The sequence below is a fragment of the Bufo bufo genome, chromosome 9 (genome assembly GCF_905171765.1).
Source record: "Bufo bufo chromosome 9, aBufBuf1.1, whole genome shotgun sequence".
Taxonomy (NCBI): Eukaryota; Metazoa; Chordata; class Amphibia; order Anura; family Bufonidae; genus Bufo; species Bufo bufo.
The window spans coordinates 73,045,430-73,070,411 of NC_053397.1; the positions used below are offsets into that span (position 1 = coordinate 73,045,430).

At 44.8% G+C, this 24,982-nt stretch overlaps 2 protein-coding genes across 2 annotated transcripts in view; both read right to left on the bottom strand.

Annotated features, from left to right (window-relative positions):
* The window catches only part of LRRC39 (leucine rich repeat containing 39), a 37,136-nt gene extending 30,062 nt beyond the window's left edge, over positions 1–7,074 (bottom strand). The window contains exon 1 of the mRNA XM_040408248.1: positions 6,849–7,074. The gene's annotated coding sequence lies outside the window, so the exon portion shown is untranslated. The remainder of the gene's footprint in view (positions 1–6,848) is intronic.
* Positions 7,075–9,014: 1,940 nt separating this feature from the next.
* On the bottom strand, positions 9,015–16,028 carry LOC120979659 (dynein light chain Tctex-type 5-B-like). The gene is made up of 2 exons (XM_040408538.1): positions 15,852–16,028; positions 9,015–9,600 (listed from the first exon to the last, which is right to left on the bottom strand). The coding sequence occupies exon 2, from the start codon at positions 9,591–9,593 to the stop codon at positions 9,015–9,017; it is 579 nt and encodes a 192-aa protein (XP_040264472.1). The 5' UTR covers positions 9,594–9,600; positions 15,852–16,028.
* Between the last annotated feature and the right edge of the window lie 8,954 nt (positions 16,029–24,982).

Below are 24,982 nucleotides of genomic sequence, written 5' to 3' on the forward strand. Positions count from 1 at the left end.
TCATAAATAAAGGTGAAATATTTTGACTCAAATTTATGACTATCATGAAGTACAATGTGTCACGAGAAAACAATCTCTGAATGACTTGGATAAATAAAGGTGTTCCAAAGTTATTACCACATAAAGTGAGATATGTCAGTTTTGCAAAATTTGGCCTGGTCAGGAAGGGGGCAAAGGGCCCAGATGTGAAGTGGTTAAAAGAAAAAAAAATTATGGTGTTTATCAGACAGGGTAGATCATGTGATATATTTATAGATCCAGAGCCGGTCATTACGGACGCGGCGATACCTAATATTGGTGGGGGGGTTCTGTTTTTTATTATAAAATAAGGGGAAAGGGGCGTTTTTTTTTTGTTTTTTTACTTTATTAATTTTATTACTTTATTAATTTTATTAAAACACTTTTTTTTTTACTTACTGTATTTTTCTTTACTTTATTTCTGATGTTCACTTTTGGGGGTCTGATCCCCTCTGCAATGCATTACAATACGTCTGTATTGTAATGCATTGCCTGTTAGTGTATTACACAGAGTCATACACTAACAGGTTGCCTAGGAGACCCAGCCTGAGGCTGGATCTCCTCGGCTCCCGTAGAAGGCAGGTCCCGATGCCGTGCAAGGCATTGGGCAGCCTCTGCACGGCATCGGGCTGCCTTCTGACACATCGAGCCCACGCCACAGCAGCGCGGGGACTCGATGCGCTCCCTCACCTGACACAAATGCGCGGACCGTGGCATAGAAGGGGTTAATCCGCCGGCATCGGCTTTTACAGCGATGCCGGCGGATACAGCAGGGGCCCGGCTACCAGGGACTGCCAGGCCCCTGCAGTGATTGCGCGCGCACCGCTCGGTGCCCGCCCGATCACCATGACGTACTATTACGTCAAATTGCGGGAACGCAGTTGCTTCCATATCGTAATAGTACGTCATGTGTCGGGAAGGGGTTAATTGGTGCCTCAGTCTGGTTCATCATGGGGAAGACATTAACACACTCCACAAGGAGGGTAAGCCACAAAGGGTCATTGCTAAAGAAGCTGGCTGTTCCTGTTCACACAGTGCTGTATCCAAGCATATTAATGGAAAGTTGAATGGAAGGAAAACGTGTTAGAAAAAGGTGCACAAGCAACAGGGATAACCACAGACTTGAAAGGATTGTCAAGAAAAGGCTATTCAAGATTTTGAGAGAGATTCACAAGGCTTGGGCTGCAGCTGTAGTCAGTGCTTCCAGAGCTACCACACACAGATGTATCAGAGACGTCGTCAGAAGTGTCTTACCTGGGCTAAGGAGAAAAAAGACTAGACTGTTTCTCAGTAGTCCAAAGTTCTGTTTTCAGATGAAAGTAACATTTTTCATTTCATTTGGAAACCAAGATCTCAGAGTCTAGAGAAAGAGTGGAGAGGCACACAGTCCAAGTTGCTTGAGGCCCAGAGTGAATTTCCCACAGTGATGGTTTGGGGAGCCAAGTCATCTGCTGGTGTTGGTCCACTGTTACATGAAGTCCAAAGTCAGAACAGCCGTCTACCAGGAAATTTTAGAGCACTTAATTCTTCCCTTTGCTGACAAGCTTTATGGAGATGTTGATTTCATTTTCCAGCAGTACTTGGCACCTGCCCACACTGCCAAAAGTATAGGTACCTGTTTTAATAACCACGGTATCACTGTGCTTGATTGCCCATCAAACTCGCCTGACCTAAATCCAATTTATGGGGTACTGTGAAGGGGAAGATGGGAGACACCAGACCCAACAATGCAGATGAGCTGAAGGCAACTATCAAAGCAACCTAGGCTTCAATAACACCTCAGCAGTGCCACAGACTGACCTCCACCATGCCAGCTGCATTGATGCAGTAATTCATGCAAAAGGAGCCCCGACCAAGTATTGAGTGCATGTACTGTACTTATATTAAAAATCTTTTTTTAATTAGTATCATATAATATTTTAATTTTCTGAGATCCTGACTTTTGGGTTTTCATTAGCTGTAAGTCCTAATCATCAATATTAGATCACTCTGTGTGTAATTAACCTATGGAATATATGAGTTTAACTTTTTGAATTGGGAATTACTGAAATTAATTAACTTTTTGATGAGATTCTAATTTATTGAGGTGCACTTGTATATATTGAACTCTCTGCTATTTCTCACTGATCAGTGTGGCCAGCAAGTTAGCAGTAAATAGCATTTTCCTAGCAGCTGTCCAAACATAATTTATTATATAACTATTTTTATACATGTGCCATTTATATAGATCACTGTAATATGACTCAGGACATATCCCTGCCTGCCTTGGGGACCAATTGAAGTGAATACATCTGAATTGCAAAATACATACGGTCATGTGATTGTAGCCCTAAAAGTATATTAAATGGTCATCATAGGTTAGTTTCTCCCACTGATCAGACATGGAGAGACAGCGACGCACGCTGTCGCCAGGCAGGACATTTGCAACACCCAGCAAGTATCAAATCAGAATGGAATGATTCATGTACAATACTTGAAGAGCGTCACATGGTTGTCTTTGCACATATCCTGTCTAGCATCGGCAAATGGCACGCATTAGGCCTCATGCACATGACCGTTGTGTGCATCCGTGGCCGTTGGGCTGTTTTCCGTTTTTTTTCGCGGACCCATTGACTTTCAATGGGTCCGTGGAAAAATCGGAAAATGCACCGTTTTGCAGCCGCATCCGTGATCCGTGTTTCCTGTCCGTCAAAAAAATATAACCTGTCCTATTTTTTTGATGGACAACGGTTCACGGACCCATTCAAGTCAATGGGTCCGTGAAAGAACACGGATGCACACAAGATTGGCATCCGCGTCCTTGATCCGTGGCCGTAGGCTACTTTCACACAGACGGATCCGAAGATCCGTCTGCATAAAAGCTTTTGCAGAGCTGAGTTTTCACTTTGTGAAAACTCAAATCCGACAGTATATTCTAACACAGAGGCGTTCCCATAGTGATGGGGACGCTTCTAGTTAGAATATACTGAGAACTGTGTACATGACTGCCCCCTGCTGCCTGGCAGCACCCGATCTCTTACAGGGGGGCTGTGATCCGCACAATTAACCCCTCAGGTGCTGCACCTGAAGGGGTTAATTGTGCATATCATAGCCCCCTATAAGAGATCAGGGGCTGCCAGGCAGCAGGGGGCAGACCCCCCTCCCTCCCCAGTTTTAATTTCATTGGTGGCCAGTGCGGCCCCCCGCCCCCCTCCCTCCCTCTATTGTATTATTATTTTAATTGGTGGCACAGTGTGCGCCCCCCCCGCCCCCCCTCCCTCTATTGTATTATTTTCATTGGTGGCACAGTGTGCGCCCCCCCGCCCCCCCCTCTATTGTATTATCATTGGTGGCCAGTGTGCGCACCCCCCTCCCCCCCCCCTCTATTGTATTAATATCATTGGTGGCCAGTGTGCGGCCTCCCCTCTCCCCCGCCCCCCCATCCTGATGATTGGTGGCAGCGGAGAGTTAGAAGCATCATACTTACCTGCGAGCTGCGATGTCTGTGACCGGCAGGGAGCTCCTCCTACTGGTAAGTGACAGATCATTAAGCAATGCGCCGCACAGACCTGTCACTTACCAGTAGGAGGAGCTCCCGGCCGGTCACAGACATCGCAGCTCGCAGGTAAGTATGATGCTTCTAACTCTCCGCTGCCACCAATGATCGGGGGGGGGGGGGGGGCGGGGGAGAGGAGAGGCCGCACACTGGCCACCAATGATATTAATACAATAGAGGGGGGGGCCGGGGGGGGCGCACACTGGCCACCAATGATAATACAATAGAGGGAGGGAAGGGGGGGGCGGGGGTGGCTGCACACTGTGCCACCAATGAAAATAATACAATAGAGGGAGGGGGGGGGGGGGGGGGGGGGCGCACACTGTGCCACCAATGAAAATAATACAATAGAGGGAGGGGGGGGCCGCACTGGCCACCAATGAAATTAAAACTGGGGAGGGAGGGGGGTCTGCCCCCTGCTGCCTGGCAGCCCCTGAACTCTTATAGGGGGCTATGATATGCACAATTAACCCCATCACAGAAACCTGACATTTTAACAGGGGTGTGTAGACTTTTTATATCCACTGTATGTCTTTAACAGTAGGGTTGGAGGGAAAGCGTTAGGTTGAAAGTGCTCAGGGGGTTATTCTGGGGTTAAAAAAAAATTATACTCATCTCATTCACTTGTTCGTGGAGAGGCCGTCCACTCCCATCTTGATTGAAGAAAACCCGCCAAAGGACCTACGGGTTTTCTTCAATCAAGACAGAGCGGACGGCCTCTCCACGATCAGCCACCGTTTTGGGAAAAATTTATTTGTTACCACTAAGCGCAAAGAAATTCGGCTTCTTGACGAATCGAATTTCTCCTAAACTTCGGATCGAATTCCACTTTATGTGCTTCAATTTGCTCAACACTAATTACTATACAATTACTATTTACTGGCAATCTCTGTATACCAAATTTCACTAGAGTACAGTGTATCAAAAAAACTGCTTCAGTTGGTTACAGACCAAATTGTAAATAAATAAATTGTATTGTGTTTATCGATTGCATTGTATCTATTGTATACAGAATTTTCTGTGTTCATAAACAGATTATCAACCTTCCCCTAACTTGTTTATATATAAAACAATATATTTTTGTGCCCAATCTGGCTGTTTCTTAACCCTTTGTACAGCAGGCCAGTTTTCATCTTCCTGACAGAGCCTATTTTTGCAAATCTGACATATGTCAATGTGGTTATAACTTTGGAATATTTTTACTTATCTAACCAATTCTGACATTGTTTTCTTGTGAATATTTTTATCCTTTATGTAAAAAATCCAAAATGTAAAAAAAAATTGGAAAAATTCCAAATTTTGTAAATTTGAATTTCTCTATTTTTAAGACAGATATTAATAGCTCATAAATAAGTTATCATTCAACATTCCCTATTATGTCTACTTTATATTGGCATCATTTTGTAAAAGTCATTTAATTTTTTTAAAGAAGTTAGAAGGCTTAGAATTTTAGAAGCAATTTATCAAATTTTCAAGAAGATTTCCAAAATTCAGCGAAACTACAAACTTTGTTAACCCTTGAGGTGTTCCACAAGAAATAACGGAAAATGCAGGTGAAGTTTAAAAATTTCATTTTTTTCCATTTTTTCCTGTAACATAGCAAGGATTAACAGCAAAACAACCCTCAATATTTATTACCATGATTCTGCAGTTTACACAAACACCCAATATGTCTTTGCAAACGTCTCTATGGGGCACTTGGCAGGGATCAGAAGGGAAGGAGCGCCATATGGTTTTTGGAGGGCAGATTTTGCGGAAATGGTTTTTGGGCGCCATATGTATTTGAAGAAACCCCAAAAAAGTTACCCCATTTTGGAAAGTACACCCTCAAGGAAATTAATAAGAGGCTTGCTGTGATCCCCCAGATATTTAGCAGAATTTAGTGAAAATGAAAAATTTAATTTCTTCCTATAAAATGTTGCTTTAGCCCCAAATTTTTCATTATCACAAGAGTTAGCAGGAGAAAAAGCACCCCATAATTTTTACCCATTTGCTCCTGAACACAGCAAATATGTGATCGTAAACTGTCCTGAAAATTTATTTCAGCACAGCTTTAAAGACTGAAAGTGGAGGTGTGGGGTACAGTAGAAAAATTAAAAATAGCAATCTGGACTCTATCTGCAGTACTACTTATGTATTACTTCAGATAATAATCCAGGATTGTGGTGACAGCTTTTTTTCAATGATACAAAATGGGGCCACTTCGTTTTCTTCCAGGGCCACTTTACAATCCCAGTCCACCCCTGGGCGCAATTATACGCTCCTTTTATGAACATACTGGTAATAATGCAGTGAAATGTGCTGAACTGCACACTTATAAAGGGAAGCAACATTGCAGCAGTTTTTTTTAAAGAAAAATGTGCAATTGTGCAGCAATTTTAGCTAAATGCATGCTGCAGGTGCTTTAGATGCTGGGAATAAGTCTATAAAACACTTATGAACTGTAGAAGAAATTAGGCTGGTGCAGGATTTTGGTGATTGCAGTAAATTACATGAAGCTTTTCACTTGCTAGCAGTTGTCCTCAGTATAAAACACACACAGAACCCACCCATCAGAGCCGGTGACGTCACCGAACACACTGCTGGGCGAAGGCCCTGCGATCCAGCGCAGGGCAAGGGAACGCATCAGAGCATGAAATGCTCCGATGCTAGCCTCAGGGGGGCTGCCTGGGTGAAAATAAGGGTATGTCCGGGTTCAGCTCTGAACCCAAACAACCCATTTAACAAAAAAATATTCCTGGAGTGCTTTTTTTTAACTAGGACCTGTCATCTCTCCTGACATGTCTGTTTTAGTAACTACTTGCATTCCCAATATAATAACAATTCTGGAGCATCTATTCTTATGGTTCTGTGGTGTGCCATTCCTTTATTATTTCTGTTAGAAGTTTACAAATAAATTGCCAGCCGTCTGCAGTAAAGGTACTGCTGGGTGTTACCAGTAATGGGTGTGTCTACCTCTGTCCGATCAGTGCTTCTAGTGTGAGACTGCACAGGGACACACCCTCAACTGGTAACACCCATCTGTATCTCTACAGCAAGCTGCTGATAATTCATTCAAACATTCCTAGTAGGGGACTGGTATATCATAGAGCCAAAACAATAGATGCTCCAGAATTGTTATTACATGGGGAATGCAAGTAGTTACTACAACAGACATGTCTGGAGAGGTGAAAGCTCCTCTTTAAGTGATATTAGAGAAGATTGTTATCATATTGAACAAGTACTTACTCCATTTAGTTATTACCTATTATTTATTCATTGCAAGTTCAATCATATACTCATAAGTGTAACTCACCCAGATTTCTCAAATGACTATCCAGCTCAATGAGACGCTCCCACATCCAAGACTTCCATGCTCAGAATAGAGTTGTAGCAGAAAGGTTGAATATACCATCTCAAAGCAACATGCAATAATTTGCAGAAGTCTATAATTACACCTCAGAAGATATTTGTCCTCATTTTCATTACTATGTTCTCTACAGTGTAAAATGTTCCAGTATGAGTCCCTGTTGTAGACCTTGTCTTCAGTCTGTACATGAAGGAATGTCACCCATCATCTGAATGTGACACGTGACCAGCTGAAAATAACCTTCAGAGCATGAGGCCAGATACTGTGACAGGTGGGACGTCACTGGTGTCTGGTAAAGTGTTGTACACGCAGTGACATCATACACTGCAATGTATTTCAAGAGAGCACAAAATCATATACACTCAACACTGAAACTGCAACACAAAAAGGAAAAGTTGTGGAAATATGGGAATCACAGGATCGATAGATATTAATTATTTGGATTAATAAAAAAATTTTAAAAAATGTTTAAAACATTTCGATTATTTAGTATTGAGTATGAGTGTCACGTGCAGCAATACAAGCACTTAAACGCCTTGGCATGCTATGAATAAGGCTGCTTACAGTAGCACGAGCAACATGTGGACTAGCGTTGTCCTATTGAAAAACATCTGGGACACGTTGGAGAAATGGCCGTACCACTGGTTCCACAACCAAATCAATGTAACATCGAGCTGTTAGCGTACCTAAAATGAAGACTAGAGGGGACTGGAAACCATATATTTTGCCACTCCACACCATAATTTAGGGAGTAGGACAGGTGAGATGTTCTCTTGTGAAGGCCTCTTTATGGCATTGCCCATGTGGTCTCCAGACCAATCTTCAGCTATCATTGCATCTGAGACATGGTGAGGATGGTGAACAATGATCTATTCAGAGGATAACCCCTATAAAAAGTTACCTACCCCAAGCATGACCACCCATCAGCAACAGGAAAGAAAAATAATTTGGGAGCTTTTAAAATAGGTTAGACTAATAGGCAAGTGTGTTTAATGTTATATACAGACTGCATCACAAATTATACTCATTATAATAAGGTACTGTGCATAGGCAGCATTCACTCACATCACATAATGACCCCACTGGGGTTCACAATCTGGGTGCATACAATATACGTAACTACAGTGGACACTCAGAAGCAGTGATGAAAAAGTATTACATGGCGATTGTCTGCCATTATTACAGTTTCAGTACTGGATTTTAGACATCTCATCAAGGGGTTGTCTGCAATTATGAAAAAAAGGTAAATGGACTGTGTCATTCAAGAGAATAGAGCTGAATTGCAATACTGGACACAGCCCACGGATAAGGGTGGTAATGTTTTTGGAGAAGAGCGGACCACTTTTTTTCTCATCTCATATGACCCGTCCTTTGTATATTTCTTAACATAAAGGAACATTATTGTGGCTGTGGTGAAATTGATAGGAGGGGTTAAGGGTTAAGAAAGTTTGTTATTCCAAACCTGGGATATAAATCTGGATAAACATATGAAAAATAAATTGGTTCCTATATGCAGATATTATTCTAAATCTGATCTGCACTGGAAACTGGTACATCTTGGAAGGGCAGTGAGATACCTCCAACAAAAAAAAAAAATAGCAATGTTACCCATTATTTCTACCCTTCCTTCATACAAATGTGGTATTCTGCCACCGATGTATGTGAGAGATGTGTGTTAGTAGCAATCTCTTGTACAAGTAATGGAAGATAGTGAACTCACTATAATCATTCCCTAGTGATACCAACTGTATGTAGCGTGAGAAGGATATGCCATTAGGTAATTTATTAAATGTGGCTTGAGAAATAATCATAAAGGTCAAAGTAAAATCCTCTCTCCAGCTCTGTGATGGATGTCTGACAAACAGGAAAAGACTGCAGGAGACAGGATGTGAACTCGCAGAAGAGGAGGAGTAACAAGATGAATAACATGGAAATTACAGCATAGATAACATCATAAAACCAAATATAAATATGACCATTAGATTGCAGCAAAGTACACCAACATATAACACAGAATACAATTAAATGAGTTCTAGATGGAAGCCATAGCTGGAACAGCACATGTGGCATTTGCAGTAGAACACACTATATTATCTATATTATTTGCATCAATTACTCATAATATCCAGCATACACGATGCACAGTGCAAACAGAGACTGATTTTGGAACACATATTCTGCATATGTATCCGAGTTTGGACTCCACACACTTCGGCTACAGCAGTATATGTTCCCTCCTGATACTGGACCTAACACTACATAGCAGACAAGCTTGTACCTCTCATACCCAAGGTCCCTTACAGCTGCTTTAACTAACTCCGCAAGCTCCATTGCTCTCCTCTGACTTCCTGTAGCCTCGTAAGCACAACCCTGAAGCTCTTCATCTAAGATGGACTTTATAACTCTTGATGCTTCTTCTGAAGAAAAAATTCGACTAGGCTGAGGGTACAGATCAGAGTCTGAATCAACAGGACTGTATTCTACAACATTGTGTTTGGATCGGCTACTGGAATTAACATTCTCTTGAGTAACAATTGTTCTTCTCATCCCAGATTCTTGGCCCCTCTGGCAGCTGGCGAGCAGGGGGGTCAATGTTAATGATCGCAAGGCTTCACTTTCACTCCTCTTTTGGTGCTGCTTTGGCTTAGAACAAATCCATCGTTTTAGCTGACTTTCATGAGTTGGATCCATTATGTAACTGTAAAACAAAATGGAGAACAACGTGCTTAACTTAGGTCCTGTCAATAATAATGTCTCAACAAGGCTGCACCCAATGGCTGCTAGATTTCATAATGAATAAAGAAACATCTCAATGAGCAATTGTGCCTTAGATCTCAATGAGCAATAGACGTTCTTACACCAGTCTGTTAAAGAATTGCAACATTAAACAATGACTCCACCTAGGGTTTTACTGGCCTATCAGTTGACCAGAGGATCCATCAGAGAGTCCAGGTTTTGACACATTGGGGCCCTGCCACAACAAAGACCATAGAGTCCATCATAAGAAGCCTTAAAGGGGTTGTCCCATCTGGACATTTATGGCATATCCACAATATGCCATAAATGTCTGATAGATGTAGTTCCAAACCTATCTCAAGAACATGGTCTTTAAAGAGAATAGTGAGGAGGCCATGCATGTGCTGCTCCTTCCAGTCATTGCTATAAAACGTCTGAAAAATAGCCATATACCCATTATCTCACAAAAGTGCATACACCCGTCACATTTTTTAAATATTTTATTATATATTTTCATGGGACAACACTGAAGATATGACACTCTGATACAATGTAAAGTAGTCAGGGTACAGCTTGTATAACAGTGTAAATTTGGTGTGCCCGTAAAATAACTCAACACACATCCATTAATGTCTAAACCGTTGTCAATATTTTGTGTGGCCGCCATTATTTTCCAGCACTGTCTTAACTCTCTTGGGCATGGAGTTCACTAGAGCTTCACAGGTGGCCACTGGAATCCTCTTCCCCTCCTCCATGCCGACATCACAGAGCTGGTGGATGTTAGAGACCTTGCGCTCCTCTTTCTTCCATTTAAGGATGTCACAGATGCTCAATAGGGTTTAGGTCTGGAGACATGCTTGGCCAGTCCAGCACCTTTACCCTCAGTTTCTTTAGCAAGGCAGTGGTCGTCTTGGAGGTGTGTTTGGGGTCCTTATCACGTTCGAATACTGCCCTGCAGTCCAGTTTCTGAAGGGAGGGAGTCATGCTTTGCTTCAGTATGTCACAGTACATGTTGGCATTCATGGTTCCCTCAATGATCTGTAGCCCCACCACATCTGGCAGCACTTTTACAGCCCCAAACCATAACACTACCACCACCATGCTTGACTATAGGCAAGACACACTTGTCTTTGTACTCCTCACCTGGTTGCTGCCACACACGCTTGACACCATCTGAACTAAATAGGTTTATCTTGGTCTCATCAGACCACAGCACATGGTAATCCTCGTCCTTAGTCTGCTTGTCTTCAGCAAACTGTTTGCAGGCTTTCTTGTGCATAATCGTTAGAAGAGGCTTCCTTCTGGCAGCTCCTTATAACAGCCATGCAGACCAATTTGCTGCAGTGTGTAGCGTATGGTCTGAGCACTGACAGGCTGACCCCCCCTTTAACCTCTGCAACAATGCTGGCAGCACTCATGTCTTGTTAAACCGCTGTATGGTCTTGGCCACCATGCTACAGCTGAGTTTCAGAGTGTTAGCACTCTTCTTATAACCTAGGCCATCTTTATGTAGAGCAACAATTCTTTTTTTCAGATCATCAGAGAGTTCTTTGCCATGAAGAGCCATGCTGGACTTCCAGTGACCAATATGAGAGAGTGTGAGAGCGATAACACCAAATTTAGCACATCTGCTCCCCATTCACACCTGAGACCTTGTAACACTAATGAGTCACATGACATTGGGGAGGGAAAATGGCTAATTGGGCACAATTTGGCCCTTTTGACTTAGGGGTGTACTCACTTTTGTTGCCAGCGGTTCAAACATTAATGGCTGTGTGTTGAGTTATTTTGAGGACACAAACTTACACTGTTATACAAGCTGTACACTGACTACTGTACATCGTATCAGATCTTCAGTGTTTTCCCATGAAAAGATATAATAAAATATTTACAAAAATGTGAGGGGTGTACTCACTTTCATGAGATGCGGTAAGTGCGCTCAGCTATTTTTGGAAGTACAGGGAGAGAACCATCCCCAATACCCTTAATAATGTGCCCCATCATCTACCCAACTCCCAACCTCCAATAAATGTCACCAACGCCCCGGGAATTTTTACATACCTGAACTATCTTATGTATCTAGTCTTTTTCACCATTTCACGGTGGTAGCTGGGCAACATCTTGTCCTATTATTATTTTGGATACCCGGTTATCAGAGGGTGTATATATTTATGCTTTTTAAAGTAAAATTAATAAAAAGCGATATTTTAAAATAAGGGTCCATTTCCAGGTTAAAACTTATACGGACACCGATACTATTTGTATATTTGATTCTTTATTAAATATTTTTGGAAGTCCCATAGCAGTTAATAGAACAAACCATGATGACAGTAGACATCCACATGTCCTATATACTGTAGCTTAGTGTATCCATGGATCACCAGACTGACACAGACCTGTAGATGCCATATTCTGCAGTGTTCGGGATTACCTGAGGGTCAATCTAAATGATATGAAACTTAAAAGGTATATACTAATTTTATGTATAAAATAAAAAGGCTTAAAAGGGTTGTCTCACTTCAGCAAATAACATTTATTATGTAGAGAAAGTTAATACAAGGCACTTACTAATGTATTTGTATTACCAATATTGCTTCCTTTGTTGGCTGGATTCATTTTTCCATCATATTATACACTGCTCGTTTCCACTGTTACAACCACCCTACAATCTAGCAGTGTTGGCCGTGTTTGCACACTATAGGAAAAAGCACTAGACGTGCACTCCCACGGCCCCGGCCACCAGAGAGGCTGACACTTTTTCCTATTGTATGGAAGCATGACCACCACTGATTGATTGCAGGGTGGTCATAACCATGGAAACGAGCAGTGTATAAAGTGAAAAATGAATAAAGCCAGCAAAAGAAGCAATATGGACAGTCACAATACATTAGTAAGTATCTTGTATTAACTTTCTTTAAATGATAAATGCCACTTGCTGAAGTGAGACAACCCCTTTAATCGTTGTATGATTTTACTTAAAGCCCTTTAAATGGTGTTTTTGGGTTCTTTTATACATCCTTAGGATAGTCCATTAATATCTGATCAGTAGGGGCTCCAACACCCCCCACCCCCACCCCCACCAATCAGCTGTTCTTTAGGAGCTCTGGTGCCAGAAGGACTGTATTGTCTGTCCATTGTATGTTTGAGCCTTCTACAAACTGTTCTCACAAAATTGTCCAAAATGTCTTGGTATGTTGAAGCATTAAGATTCCCCTTGACTGGAATTAAGGGGCCTAGGTCAACCCCTGAAAAACAACCCCATAGCATTATCCCCCCTCCACCAAACTTTACAGTTGGCACAATGCAGTCAGGCAGGTAACGTTCTCCTGGCATTCACCAAACACAGGCTTGTCCATCAGACTTCAGAAAAAGTTCAATAAGCAAACATAGGATCACTTTTAACCTCTTGGTATAGCATACGATACAGTGAGCTTCTTAATTCATACTCACGAACAGCAGGTAGTTCACCTTCATCTTTCTTTTATTGAGTATTTAAAATTGCTAAATGTTCAATAAACATATACAGTTTATCCTCCTGCCTCCGCGAGGATGGAGTTATGTGCACCTCTAATTAGAAGTTTTCACTATGTTTTTGAAAGTGGCGAAGCTCATTAAATGTTGCAAAATTTCACCAAAAGTCACAAAAACGCACAAAAGGTTGCACACTTGCAACATTTTTACAGGTCAAAACAGGCATAGCGATTTGATAAATCTCCTCCTATGTACTTCAGCACACTGTGTTGCTATTCCACTGTGCAATAACATCATTCACAGTTAGGCTAGTTTCACGCTAGCGATCTGGCAGGCTGTTCAATATTTGCTCGATCGCCGCCAGTCCCCATTATAGGTATTGGGGCCGGGCGGAGTCTTATAAGCTTCCAGCAATGCCGAAATGCAAAGAGATCCAGCAAGCTATTTCCTGCTGGAACAGCCTGCCGGATCGCTAGCGCTAGTCTGAAACTAACCTTAATTGTGAAATATCTACGAGGAAAGAAATTTCACAAACTGACTTGTTGCAACGGTGACATCCTGTTACACTCTTTTTAGAACAAGCCATTCTTTCACAAATGTTTATGATAGAAGACTGCATGGCTAGGGGCTGGATTTTCTAGAAAAGAAAAACAGTGACTAAATTTTAATTGAGGTGCATGTTCTACGTTTTGGAATGCTATGTATCCTGATGATGGAATCTGAGCATTCTGAAACGCGTTGGAGGAAGTGTGTACTCAGGAGGCATCCGTAGACAAGAGCGTGTGACGTCACACTGAAGGCTCGTTCTCTTGAAAAATTACAGCGTGGCTTCCCCTCGTGCGCACGAGCTACCGGCCGGAGCCGCGCGCCTGAGCAAGAGGGAGCTGAAGACACAATCATCTCCCTTGGAATAGTGAAAGTGAAAGTACCTTGGATACGATCCACTCTATATCACCAACGGCAAGTACTTACTATTTATACATTGATCTATATACTGATTTGACTTTTATTACAATCCGCTCGGGTTCAGGTATCTTTTATCCATTATTTTTTTGGCAATATTTAGGGTTTGGGCAGTTAACAAAAAAAAATACTAAAATAAAGTGGCCTAAGTGGGAGGAAATGCTCAAAAAACCCAAACACTGTGGCTTGTTTATAACCGGGGGACCAATTCCTCCGCATGTGATCTGTTGCTGACGGCAATCCCCAGCAAAAATGCATACAATGGAGGATGTCGGCAGCGGACCACATGCACCACAAAAGCATCCTACACAAGATGGTATGCGAATATAAAAATACATAAATCACTGCCAAAGGTGCACCACAATGATATGCAACTGACAACACTGGCTAATCCCTCAAGCTGATGTTAAGAACTGAGACTTTAGCCAATGTATTCCAGTCAGGAACACAACGGAGCCCTTTTGCACCACCGTCAAGGTATCTCAGTGTGGCATGGGTCCTACCACTAGACTACCTCTGAGAGGTGCTAAGATCCAACTTACAGCCAAGCTCCCACATACCTCCATAGTGAGATCACTCAGGTGGTGGGAGAGATGATAAGGCTGTAAGCCCCACCTATAACTGGCCATGTAACACAGGCTACCAGGTGCAACAGAATGCTACCAGCATTGCGCAATGGCACATTCTAAACATATCAAGAAAAATAACTGAAATAAAGTGGCCTAAATGGGAGGAAATGCTCAAAAAACCAAGTGATTTATGTATTTTTATATTCGCATCCACACATTATCCCATCTTGTGTAGGATGCTTTTGTGGTGCATGTGGTCCACTGCCGACATCCTCCATTGTATGCATTTTTGCTGGGGATTGCCATTAGGAACGGATCACATGCGGAGGAATTGCTCCCCCGGTTATAAACACGCCACAGTGTTTGGGGTTTTTGAGCAGATTCTTGATCTGTTTACAATGTGCCATTGCGTACTGCTGGTAGCATTCTGTTGCACCTGGTAGCCTGTGTCACATGGCCTGTTATAGGTGGGGCTTACAGCCTTATCATCTCTCCCACTACCTGAGTGATCTCACTATGGAGGTATGTGGGAGCTTAGCTGTAAGTTGGATCTTAGCACCTCTCAGACCGTGTTCACAGACCATAGGTAGTCTAGTGGTAGGACCCATGCCACACTGAGATACCTTGACGATGGTGCAAATTAGGGCTCCGATGTGTTCCTAACTGGAATAAATTGGCTAAAGTCTCAGTTCTTAACATCAGTCTGAGGGATTAGCCAGTGTTGTCAGTTGCATATCATTGTGGTGCACCTTTCGCAGTGATTTGGGCAGTTAACCCCTACGAACCCAGCAGCGATATTAACCACTCAGTGACACTTGGTGACGTGTGTAAAACTGCAGCGCTGGTATCTATATGCCATATAAATTTCTATATCTATGTGTGTTTATGGCCATGCTAATTCCTAATATAATATCTGCTTACATATGTAATAATTATATTAATACCAATCCTCTAATACAGGTATAATTGATGGAATTTAATTAACAATAATTAACCATAAACTAAAAAGAATTTGGATGAATACAAACAAGTAACCATCTGAGGATGATGAACCTCTGCCCTCACTGTACGACATCCTCGTGACATTGCTCATCTTCAGCTTTCATCCTGTGCAGTCAAGTGAAGGTATTATAATAAATCATGATACAATAATCGCTAGTACTCATAATATATAACACCTACTGTACACACATCTTCCAGTTTTACATACCAATCTCATGCGATAATTGCCTTCCTTAAATCGGATGTGTTTTTTTTTAGGTGCTTTGAGGTTACTTTCTGGTTCCTCTTCTCCTCAGTTTTTGTAAAAGTCCTGACATAACCTTTAGCTACCACAATCTTTTCTCTTTATGGTCAATCTATCTTCTCCTCGTCTGCTGGGTATGGGTAGCCCTATGTTTATCCTTTTTCTTGCCTTGTTGTTCTCACCCGGTCCTCTTCATCACTACATTCCATTGACTCCAGGCTGTTCGGTTAGCTAGAAATAAACCCGCCCTCTCCCACAACTGGATGTTATTCCAGCATTATGATGTTGCCAAGAGACCCAGTACCCTTCTCCCCTCCTCTTACAGCCAGGGTATATATTGCAGTCCTGTTATTCTAGAAGGCTCCAGTAATGAGGTATTGAGGATACTCATCGTAAAGCCCCAGGGCCTCATGGAAGTGCACGAAATCTCTTTCTGCCCCCATCCTATGCATTCAGTAAACACAGTAACCATTTATTCCGAGACGCAACCCCACAGAGCCTCATTTACAGGACCATTTATTGTACTGTCTGGTTGACTTTGGCAGAGCCTGCACGCTGTCAGTCTAGGCAGACATTCTAATTACATGGGGAGAAAAAAACTGGATGAAGTGGGCAAAACTTTGTGTGCTTGTTTTATAAGTGTGGCCATAGTCAACATGCAGTGGAAATTTTCTGCAGCACAAATGTGTTACATGTAGATTTAAACAGATTTTACAGTAAAGACTGATTCATGTGACCATGTTTGGCCCGAGAAACGCAGCTTGTGTCTCAACCTGGACTGACTGAGGCTCCCTGACTGGATTTATGATGCAGTCAGTTCCTAGTCTGATCATGGCTCTATTGCACATCATCTTCTCAATAGCCCTGCATCAGATCGGAACTAACCGTATCATAAATTACTATGATGTTGTCAGTTTGGGTCATGGGAGCCATGCTTGGTCTGGGAGATGCAGCCAACACATGTTCCTTGTTTCCTGGACAGTCATAGGACAGGAGATGAGTGCCCGATTGGCAGGGGTCACACCGCTGGGGCCAGTTCTCTCACAATCCCATAAAGTTGAATGGAGCAGCAGACACTCATGTGTTTCCACCGCTCCATTCAAGTGGAGCAACATAGGCCTCCATACTAGTGATCGGCAGGGACTCCAGTGGTCGGACCCCCGACGGGCAGGCACTTATTCCCTAACCTGTGCATAAGAAATAAGTTGTTTTCATGGGACAACTCCTACAGGATGCACTCCTGTTATGGCTTGGAAAAACTTACCTAAATAGCATAAACTGGCAGTATATTTCATTCCCTCTTTTCTTATTCATTAAAGTAGTTATCCCATGACTAATGTAAATAGTAAATGACAATCTCTTTCTAACAAAGCTAGAACCAGCCCTGTACCTCACATGGATCCAGAGATCTCTCCATTCATTGCTCTGATAGATTTATATCAAGCTGACAGCTCAAGGGGAGTGTCTTTTCTGCTGCAGATAAAGGGGGCATGTCCATTCTGCTGCAGCTCTCTCCTTATTACAGCTCAGAAGGAGGCTGAAGGATGAAACTGAGCATGGGCGGCCTTCTCAGTGAGCCAGACAAAAGAACAAAAAACAAACAGCAGGTGGTGCTATACAGAAACATTTTATTGAATAACTCAGCGGCTATGCAAAATTTAAATTACATTCAATAAGCTTTTATTGAGTTTTCAAAACGACAAAACAAAACAGTACAAAGAAATATTACAGAAGCATACATGTGGAGATACATAAAATACAGAGCAGCTGAGCTTAGGCCAATGGTACGAGCCTGGGAGAGTGGGACATGACCAAGCCCTGCAACTGCCGAGACAGCATTCCCAAGGGCCCTAGTATAGGCCCTCAGAGAAGAGTCGTTTCGGGTAAAATCCTCACACCACTGGATCTGGAAGAGGAGAAGCATAGGAACTTAAAATCCAGGATTAAGTCCCATATCCAGTGGTTAATTTGAGCTGCTTATGTTGATCAAGAAGTTAAATGACCGCCGTTAATTGTGGAGTGACAGCTTGTTTCCAGTAGCAGGCTATGACCTTCCTTGTGACAGTAATGATATGGGCAAATACCCACCCAACTCTCTGAGGGATGTCAGTTAGCCCTATACATAAGACTGCTAATTCCAAAGGTAAGTCAGATATTTCTCTAACGAGGTTAAGCACATCCCGCCAGAGAGGCTTGAGGAGCGGGCAGCACCACCACATATGAGGAGGTGTTCCCTTTTGTCCACATCCACGCCAACAAGATGCCGGGTAAGACGGAATCACATGTGATAATCTGTCCAGTGTCAGATACCACCATAATTAGATTTTCCTATTTTGTTTGGTGTGATTTATACATTGGGAGGATTTTACTCCCCAATACATAGCTGAGTACCATTCAGACATGGAGAAGGTCTTTTCCAGCTCCACCTTCCCCCTGAGCATGAAAGGAAGCTTATTTGGGGCAGAGAGTCTGGGTAGGCATGAGTAAAGGATGGATAATCCCTTTTAGGTCCAGAAAAAAGGATTTTTGTACTTGCCGTAAAATCCTTTTCTTGTTTGATGCATTGGGGGACACAGCACCATGGGTATATGCCCAGCTGACACTAGAAAGGAAAAGTGTTGGCTCCACCCAGATGGGCTATATCCTCTGCACAGACACTAAACTAACCAGTTGGTACTAAAGCAGTAGGAGCACCAAAATCTAGAGCGAAAAGTGAAGCCAACAGATCCTAAACCAGAAAGAGGACCAATAACGAAGAGTCCCGGGAAACCCGGTAAACCTAACAAAGAGAAAAAAAACAACAAGGATGGGATCTGTATCCCCCAATGCATCCAACGAGAAAAGGATTTTACGGTAAGTACAAAGATTCATTTTTCCCGTGAATGGCATTGGGGGACACAGCACCATGGGACGTCCCAAAGCAGTCCCCAAGGGTGGGAAGAAACAGCCATGCGAAAAACTTAGCGCACAGCCGCTTGCAGAATCTTGCGACCCAAACTGGCATCAGCAGGGGCCAAGGAATGGATGTGGTAAAACCTGGAGAAGGTGTGAAATGAGGCCCAGGTGGCGGCCTTGAAGACCTGGGAGATGCCAGATGCCGTACCGCCCAGGATGCCCCGACCACCCTAGTGGAGTGAGCGGTCAACCAGAAAGGGGGATCACAACCCTTCGCCACATAGGCTTCCTTGACAGCCAACCGAATCCAATGGGAGATGGTAGCTTTAGAGGCTTGTAAACCCTTATGTGAGCCCTCAGGGACGACAAAGAGTCAGAACGACGGAAGGACTCCGTTAACTGGCGATACAGCCGGAGCGCCCGAACCACATCTAGACGGTGGAGAGACTGCTTTCTGGGATGAGAGGGGTTGGGACAGAATGAAGGCAGGCGATCTCCTCATTAATGTGGAGTAAGGAAACCACCTTGGGAAGAAGGAAGGGAACTGGGTGCAGGACAACCTTGTCCTGGTGAAAAACCAAAAAGGGAGATCGGCAAGAGAGTGCCGCCAGCTCAGAGACTCTGCGAATGGAGGTAATCACGACTAGAAAGGCAACCTTAAAAAGAGACTTAAGATAGGGAGATCTCCTTCAAGGGCTCGAAGGGAGAGGACTAGATTCAAATCCCATGATTCCACTGGAGAACGGAATGGAGGGACACGATGAGCCACCCCCTGAAGGAAGGTTTTCACTTAACGAGAAGCCAAGGGCCTTTGGAAAGCAACAGACAAGGCCGAGATCTGGCCTTTGAGGAAGGCCAGGCGGAGACCTTTCTCAAGGCCTGCCTGAAGAAAGGCAAGAATCTTACGGACGGAAAAAAGGAGAGGGTGAACCTCTCCAGATTCACAACAGGCAAAATAAGCCTTCCAAGTTCGATGGTAAATCCTGGCCGACTGGGGTTTACCGACATGAAGCATAGTTTGGATGACTGACTCGGAGAGGCCGCGGAACCTCAGGACCACGGCTTTAAACAGCCATGCCGTTAAATGAAGCAGAGGTAAACTCGGGTGGAACAGCGGACCTTGCGAAAGGAGGTCAGGAAACAGTGGTAGCAGCCATGGAGCGTCGGCGAGCAGGAAGACAATAACTGCTTACCACACGCTGCGGGGACAGTCTGGAGCCACCAAAGTTTGAGTACCCGAGGAAGAAGTGGAAGGGGAGGGAAGAGGTACAGGAGACTGAATTGGGACCACCAAGGCGTCTACCGCAAGAGCCTGAGGATCCTGAAACCTGGCGACAAAAAGCGGAAGTTTGTGATTCAGATGGGAGGCAAAAAGATCCAAATCTGGGATTCCCCAACGCTGACAGAGCTGTTGAAAAACTTCTGGATGGAGATCCACTCGCCTGGGTCGAGACGTTAGCGACTGAGAAAGTCTGCTTCCTAATTGTTGACTCTGGGGATGTGGACAGCGGAGAGAGCAGGAACATGTCCCTATGCCCACCGCAGATGCCAGAGGCTTCCTTCAGGACCGCCACGCTTTTGGTGCCCCCCTGTTGGTTCAAATAAGCCACCGCAGTGGAGTTGTCCGTCTGAATCTGGACAGGATGACCGCAGAGGAGGGGAGTCCAACAGGAGAGCTAGGTAAATGGCCCTGAGCTCCAGGATATTGATCTGCAGGGAGCTCTCCTATGTCGACCTTACCTTGGGCTGTGAGAGACCCAAAGGCAGCCCGCCCTTCCCGCCTGCCAGGCTGGCATCGGTGGAGGTCACCTGCCAACGGAGGGGGGGAGGAAGAATCTGCAAAGGGAGACTGTTCGGGGATTCAACCACCAACGTAAGTCCCGGCGGACCTGAGGGGAAAGGTAAATCAGGAGATCAAGGCCTGACGGAGACTTGTTCCACCAGGCAAGGATAGAGAGCTGAAGCGACCGGGTGTGAAATTCGGCATAAGGAATTGCCTCAAAGGCGGCAACCATCCGGCCCAGAACACGCATGCATGCCCTGATGGACAGAGGAGAAGGAGACCCCTAACTGGAGAGCCACTACCTTGTCCTGGGGAAGGAAAACTCGTCCGAGGCAAGTGTCGAAGACCATACCCAGGAAATTCATCCCCTGGCTAGGAACAAGGGATGACTTGGAGTGGTTCACCAGCCACCTGGGGTTGTCCTCCCGGGACAAAGCCTTTACCAGAAGATCGTCCAGGTAGGGTATTACTGCAACTCCCCTGGCACGGAGAAGTGCGACGAGGGGAGCCAACACCTTTGTAAAGACCCTCGGGGCAGACGCCAGGCCGAAGGGCAAAATTGAAAATGCAGAGAACCTACCGTGAAGCGAAGGTATCTTTGAGGAGACAGAGCTATGTGGACTTTCAGATAAGCATCCCGGATGTCGATGGACAACAGAAACTCGCCCACCGAGGGAAGCAATCACTGACCTGAGGTACTCCATGCGAAAATTATGAACTTGGACTAAATAATTGAGCGCCTTCAGATCCAAAATGGGGCGAAGAGAATCGTCCTTCTTGGGAACAGTGAAGAGATTGGAGTAAAACCCCTGAAACCGTTCCGAGGTCGGGACAGGAACAATCACTCCATGTGCTTGAAGGGAATGAATTGCCTGAAAAAAAAGCAGCCGCCCGGGAGGGGGACCTGGGCGGCGACGATTGGAAGAACCGGCCTGTGGGAAGGACGGAAAATTCTATTTTGTATCTGGAGGAAACTACCTCCAGAACCCAGGTGTCGTCCACGCTTGCACTCCAGAGATCCTGAAAGGAGAGCAAACGACCCCCCACTCGAGGATAAACCGTCATGCAGATGATAGCCTTTCAAACCTCAGTCTGCAAAGCCATGGGTGGGGCGTGCCAGGAGGGAGTGGCCGTGAAGGAAGGACGAACAGTCTTTTTGTCCTGACGAGAGGAGGAGTCCCGAAAGGAGTGAAAACGCTGTGATCGTGAGGTAGGCACAGGACGGCGGCGGGGATGGTTCTGGGGCAGGAGAGAACTTAACACCTGTGGCCTCAGAAATAGGCTCCTCCAAGCGCTTCCCAAAAAGCCTACCACCCAGGAAGGGGAGAGATATCAGCGCCTTTTTGGAGGCGGCATCCGCCGCCCAACCACGATGCCAGGCCGTGCAGCGGATGGCCACAGAGTTAGCGGCCGCCCTGCTAGCGCGGCGTGCCGATTTCCACAGATACCGGGAGGCCTGGAGAAGATGAGAGGCAAGGAGATGGAGCTCCCCCTGAGTAGAATCTGGGGGCAAGGACCGAACAAGCTGTTTGGCCCAGACAAAGCATGGCCTTGCCACCCATGACGCAGCAAAGACGGGACGTATAGCAGAACCCGTTGCCACGGGTTGGGCAGGCAAGCGGTCCAGCGACTCCACCATGGATTGGGAGAGAAGAGTAAGGTTCCCTATGGCTTGGGGCCGATACAGAGGAGCTGGTCAGGGCATCCTGAGAGGGCCTGGGGGCAAGGCACTGCGCACAAACAGGGTCAGGCTGACGCATGGCAACTTCTTATTGCAACGGGTGCACGCAAAGTATGTGGCGACCCCGAGGGAGGGCTGCGAACGGGAATCTTCTCTGGAAATCAGGGCTGGGTGGGAGCCTGAAAAAAAATATAGAAAAGTAGCCAGCCAGAGCCTGTCCTAGGTGCTGTGTCCTCGAAAAGGAGCAGCAGTCGCAAAAGAGAGCAGGAAGATCTCAAGTGCTGGCAAGATGGAGGCCCGAAAGCAAAACCCTGCGCTCGACTGGGATAGGAGGGGAAAGGACCCCTCCCAAGAGCCGAGAGAAGCGAGGAGGGGCCAAGAAAAAAGCCCGGGAAGCAAGGAGGGGGCGGGAGAGGATGTGGCCTAGGCGAGGTAACATCCGGGCCTCAATTAATGAAGCGGCCAGAAAAGGGGGCCCTCCGGGAAAGACAAAACAGGTGGGGGAGCTCCTAAGAGGAAGCAACATACAGGGAGGGGAAAAACGGGGCAAAAGGAGCACCTGGGACCCGAGGACAGGCCAGAAAAGATGCGGTCTAGTCCCGGCAGAAGCCGGGGACTAAAGTAGAAGGGAAGGCCGGGAAGGAGGATGGGTGGCCAGGGAGCCCAGGGGAGGGAGAGAAAGGCCCCCTCCACAGTGTGGAGATAATTTCTCCCCCCCTGAAAAAACAGGGGGAAAAAGGACACTCCCCGGATAAAGTGAATCCCACCTCCTGGCAAAAAAGAGTGAACTAACCCAGGAGACCCTATACTGTCTGACTTCTTCAGGCGCCACAGAATCACCCATTCAGCAAGCTCACACTGAGGTGGGATTGCCGGCATGCCACTGCGGATGCAGTAATGGGGGACTGGGTGACCGGCGAGGTACAATAGTATGCGCCCACAGGGGGGCTACTAAAGTGGAGTCCACAATGCAGCCCCATCCTGCCGAAAGGCAGAAGCCTGTGGAGAAAAATAAAATCATAAAAAAATAAAAAAGCAGCAAGACCTGCGATAAAAACAGAGCAGGTCATGTCTGCCTCCTACGGACACTAGACTAAAATTGGTTAGTTTAGTGTCTGTGCAGAATGTTATAGCCAATCTGGGTGGAGCCAACACTTTCCTTTCTAGTGTCGCATCCTAGTGGCAGCTGGGCATATACCCATGGTGCTGTGTCTCCCAATGGCATTCACGAGAAACCCTATTAAAAAGACTAGCAATTTCTGAGGATGGGGGTCACTATTCCATTGCTTCCTAGGGAAGAAAGGAAATGCCTGATCAGGAATAAGGGAGGGTGAATTTAGTATGTAAAGTTTCAGATGGGTATATCCCATTCGATACCCAAGGAGAGAGATTAAAGGGATTCTGTCATCAGAAATGAGCCTTAGAAGCTAAACATATGGCGATGTCCCTTGTAAAACACAGAATCCTAAAGTGAGTTTATCAAATGCCCCTGTGGCTCTATATTCCTAAAATAGCGGTTTATATCACCTGTCAATCACTTAAAAATGATTGGATGAAGCGAGCGGTGGTAAGAGAGGCAGTGATGACGCGAGGTAGGCGGATCGCATGAAAGGGAGGGTGGCGATTTCAGCTGAGAAGGCCGCGCTGGGCACCTAAACGACATGGCTGCAGCTGGGCACCTTTCACCATGAGACGTCCCCTTGGACACATTTTTAAGTGATTGACAGGTGATATAAACCGCTTTTTTAGGAATATAGAGCCACAGGGGCATTTGATAAACTCACTTTAGGATTCTGTGTTTTACAAGGGACATCGCCATATGTTTAGCTTATAGGGATCATTTCTGATGACATAATCCCTTTAAGTCAGGGGATACGAAATACTGGTGCCACTAAGGAATTACATGCAATTACAATAGTATTCAGATCCAGGTGCTGGTTTGTAAACTATAGAATATTTTTCATGAGACAACCCCTTTAAATGTATTAAAAAAAAACAAAACAATAAATTGGCCACAACTTCTGGTGAAGACATAAGGCAGCACAAGAGGTTTGAGGAACATGCAGGCGATGATGTTTTTCTATGGAATGCTGGGATTACGGGAAGCTTTTCCTACAGCTTACACAGACTAAGTTCTATAAATTCCATACATACTCCTAGGAGCAACGACGTACACACTACCTGCATAGCAACAGACCTATACAGAGGTCCAAGCAGGGATTCCTAGGAGGAGTGGAGTCATCCTCACAAATCACCGAGGATACCGCTCCATGTGCAACTCACTCCAGCGTCTGCATTCTCCGGTTGCTGCTTAGTCACCATCAGGATTTGCATTGAAATGAATATGTCTGTCCAGACACCGTCTCAAGCCATGTTTGTCCAACGACTGGTCCTCGTGTCCTTTGCACTCATCAGCTGCACATGAATGTCTTCCTCCTCCTCGCTATTTCATAATTTCATATGACATAATTACATTAGCATGTAGCATTAGATTGGACTTTGCCTGACTAGCATCAAAATGACCAGTTTTGGAGCTGGAATGATAATTGGTACATGTACACAGGTTCATAGGTTAGCCATGGAGGTTATATAATGTAGCACTTGGAAAATCTAGTAGCTACAAGTCTTGGCTCCCCCATTTACGTACTGATTGGCCAAACAGACAGAACAATGTGAAAGAAGAAGACAAGCAGCTCTGACGACGCGTATTTCTGATGAAAACAACAAAATTTGATG

Coding starts and splice junctions, on each gene's coding strand:
- LOC120979659 (XM_040408538.1), bottom strand. CDS start 9,593: ATGGATCCAACTCATGAAAGTCAGCTAAAACGATGGATTTGTTCTAAG.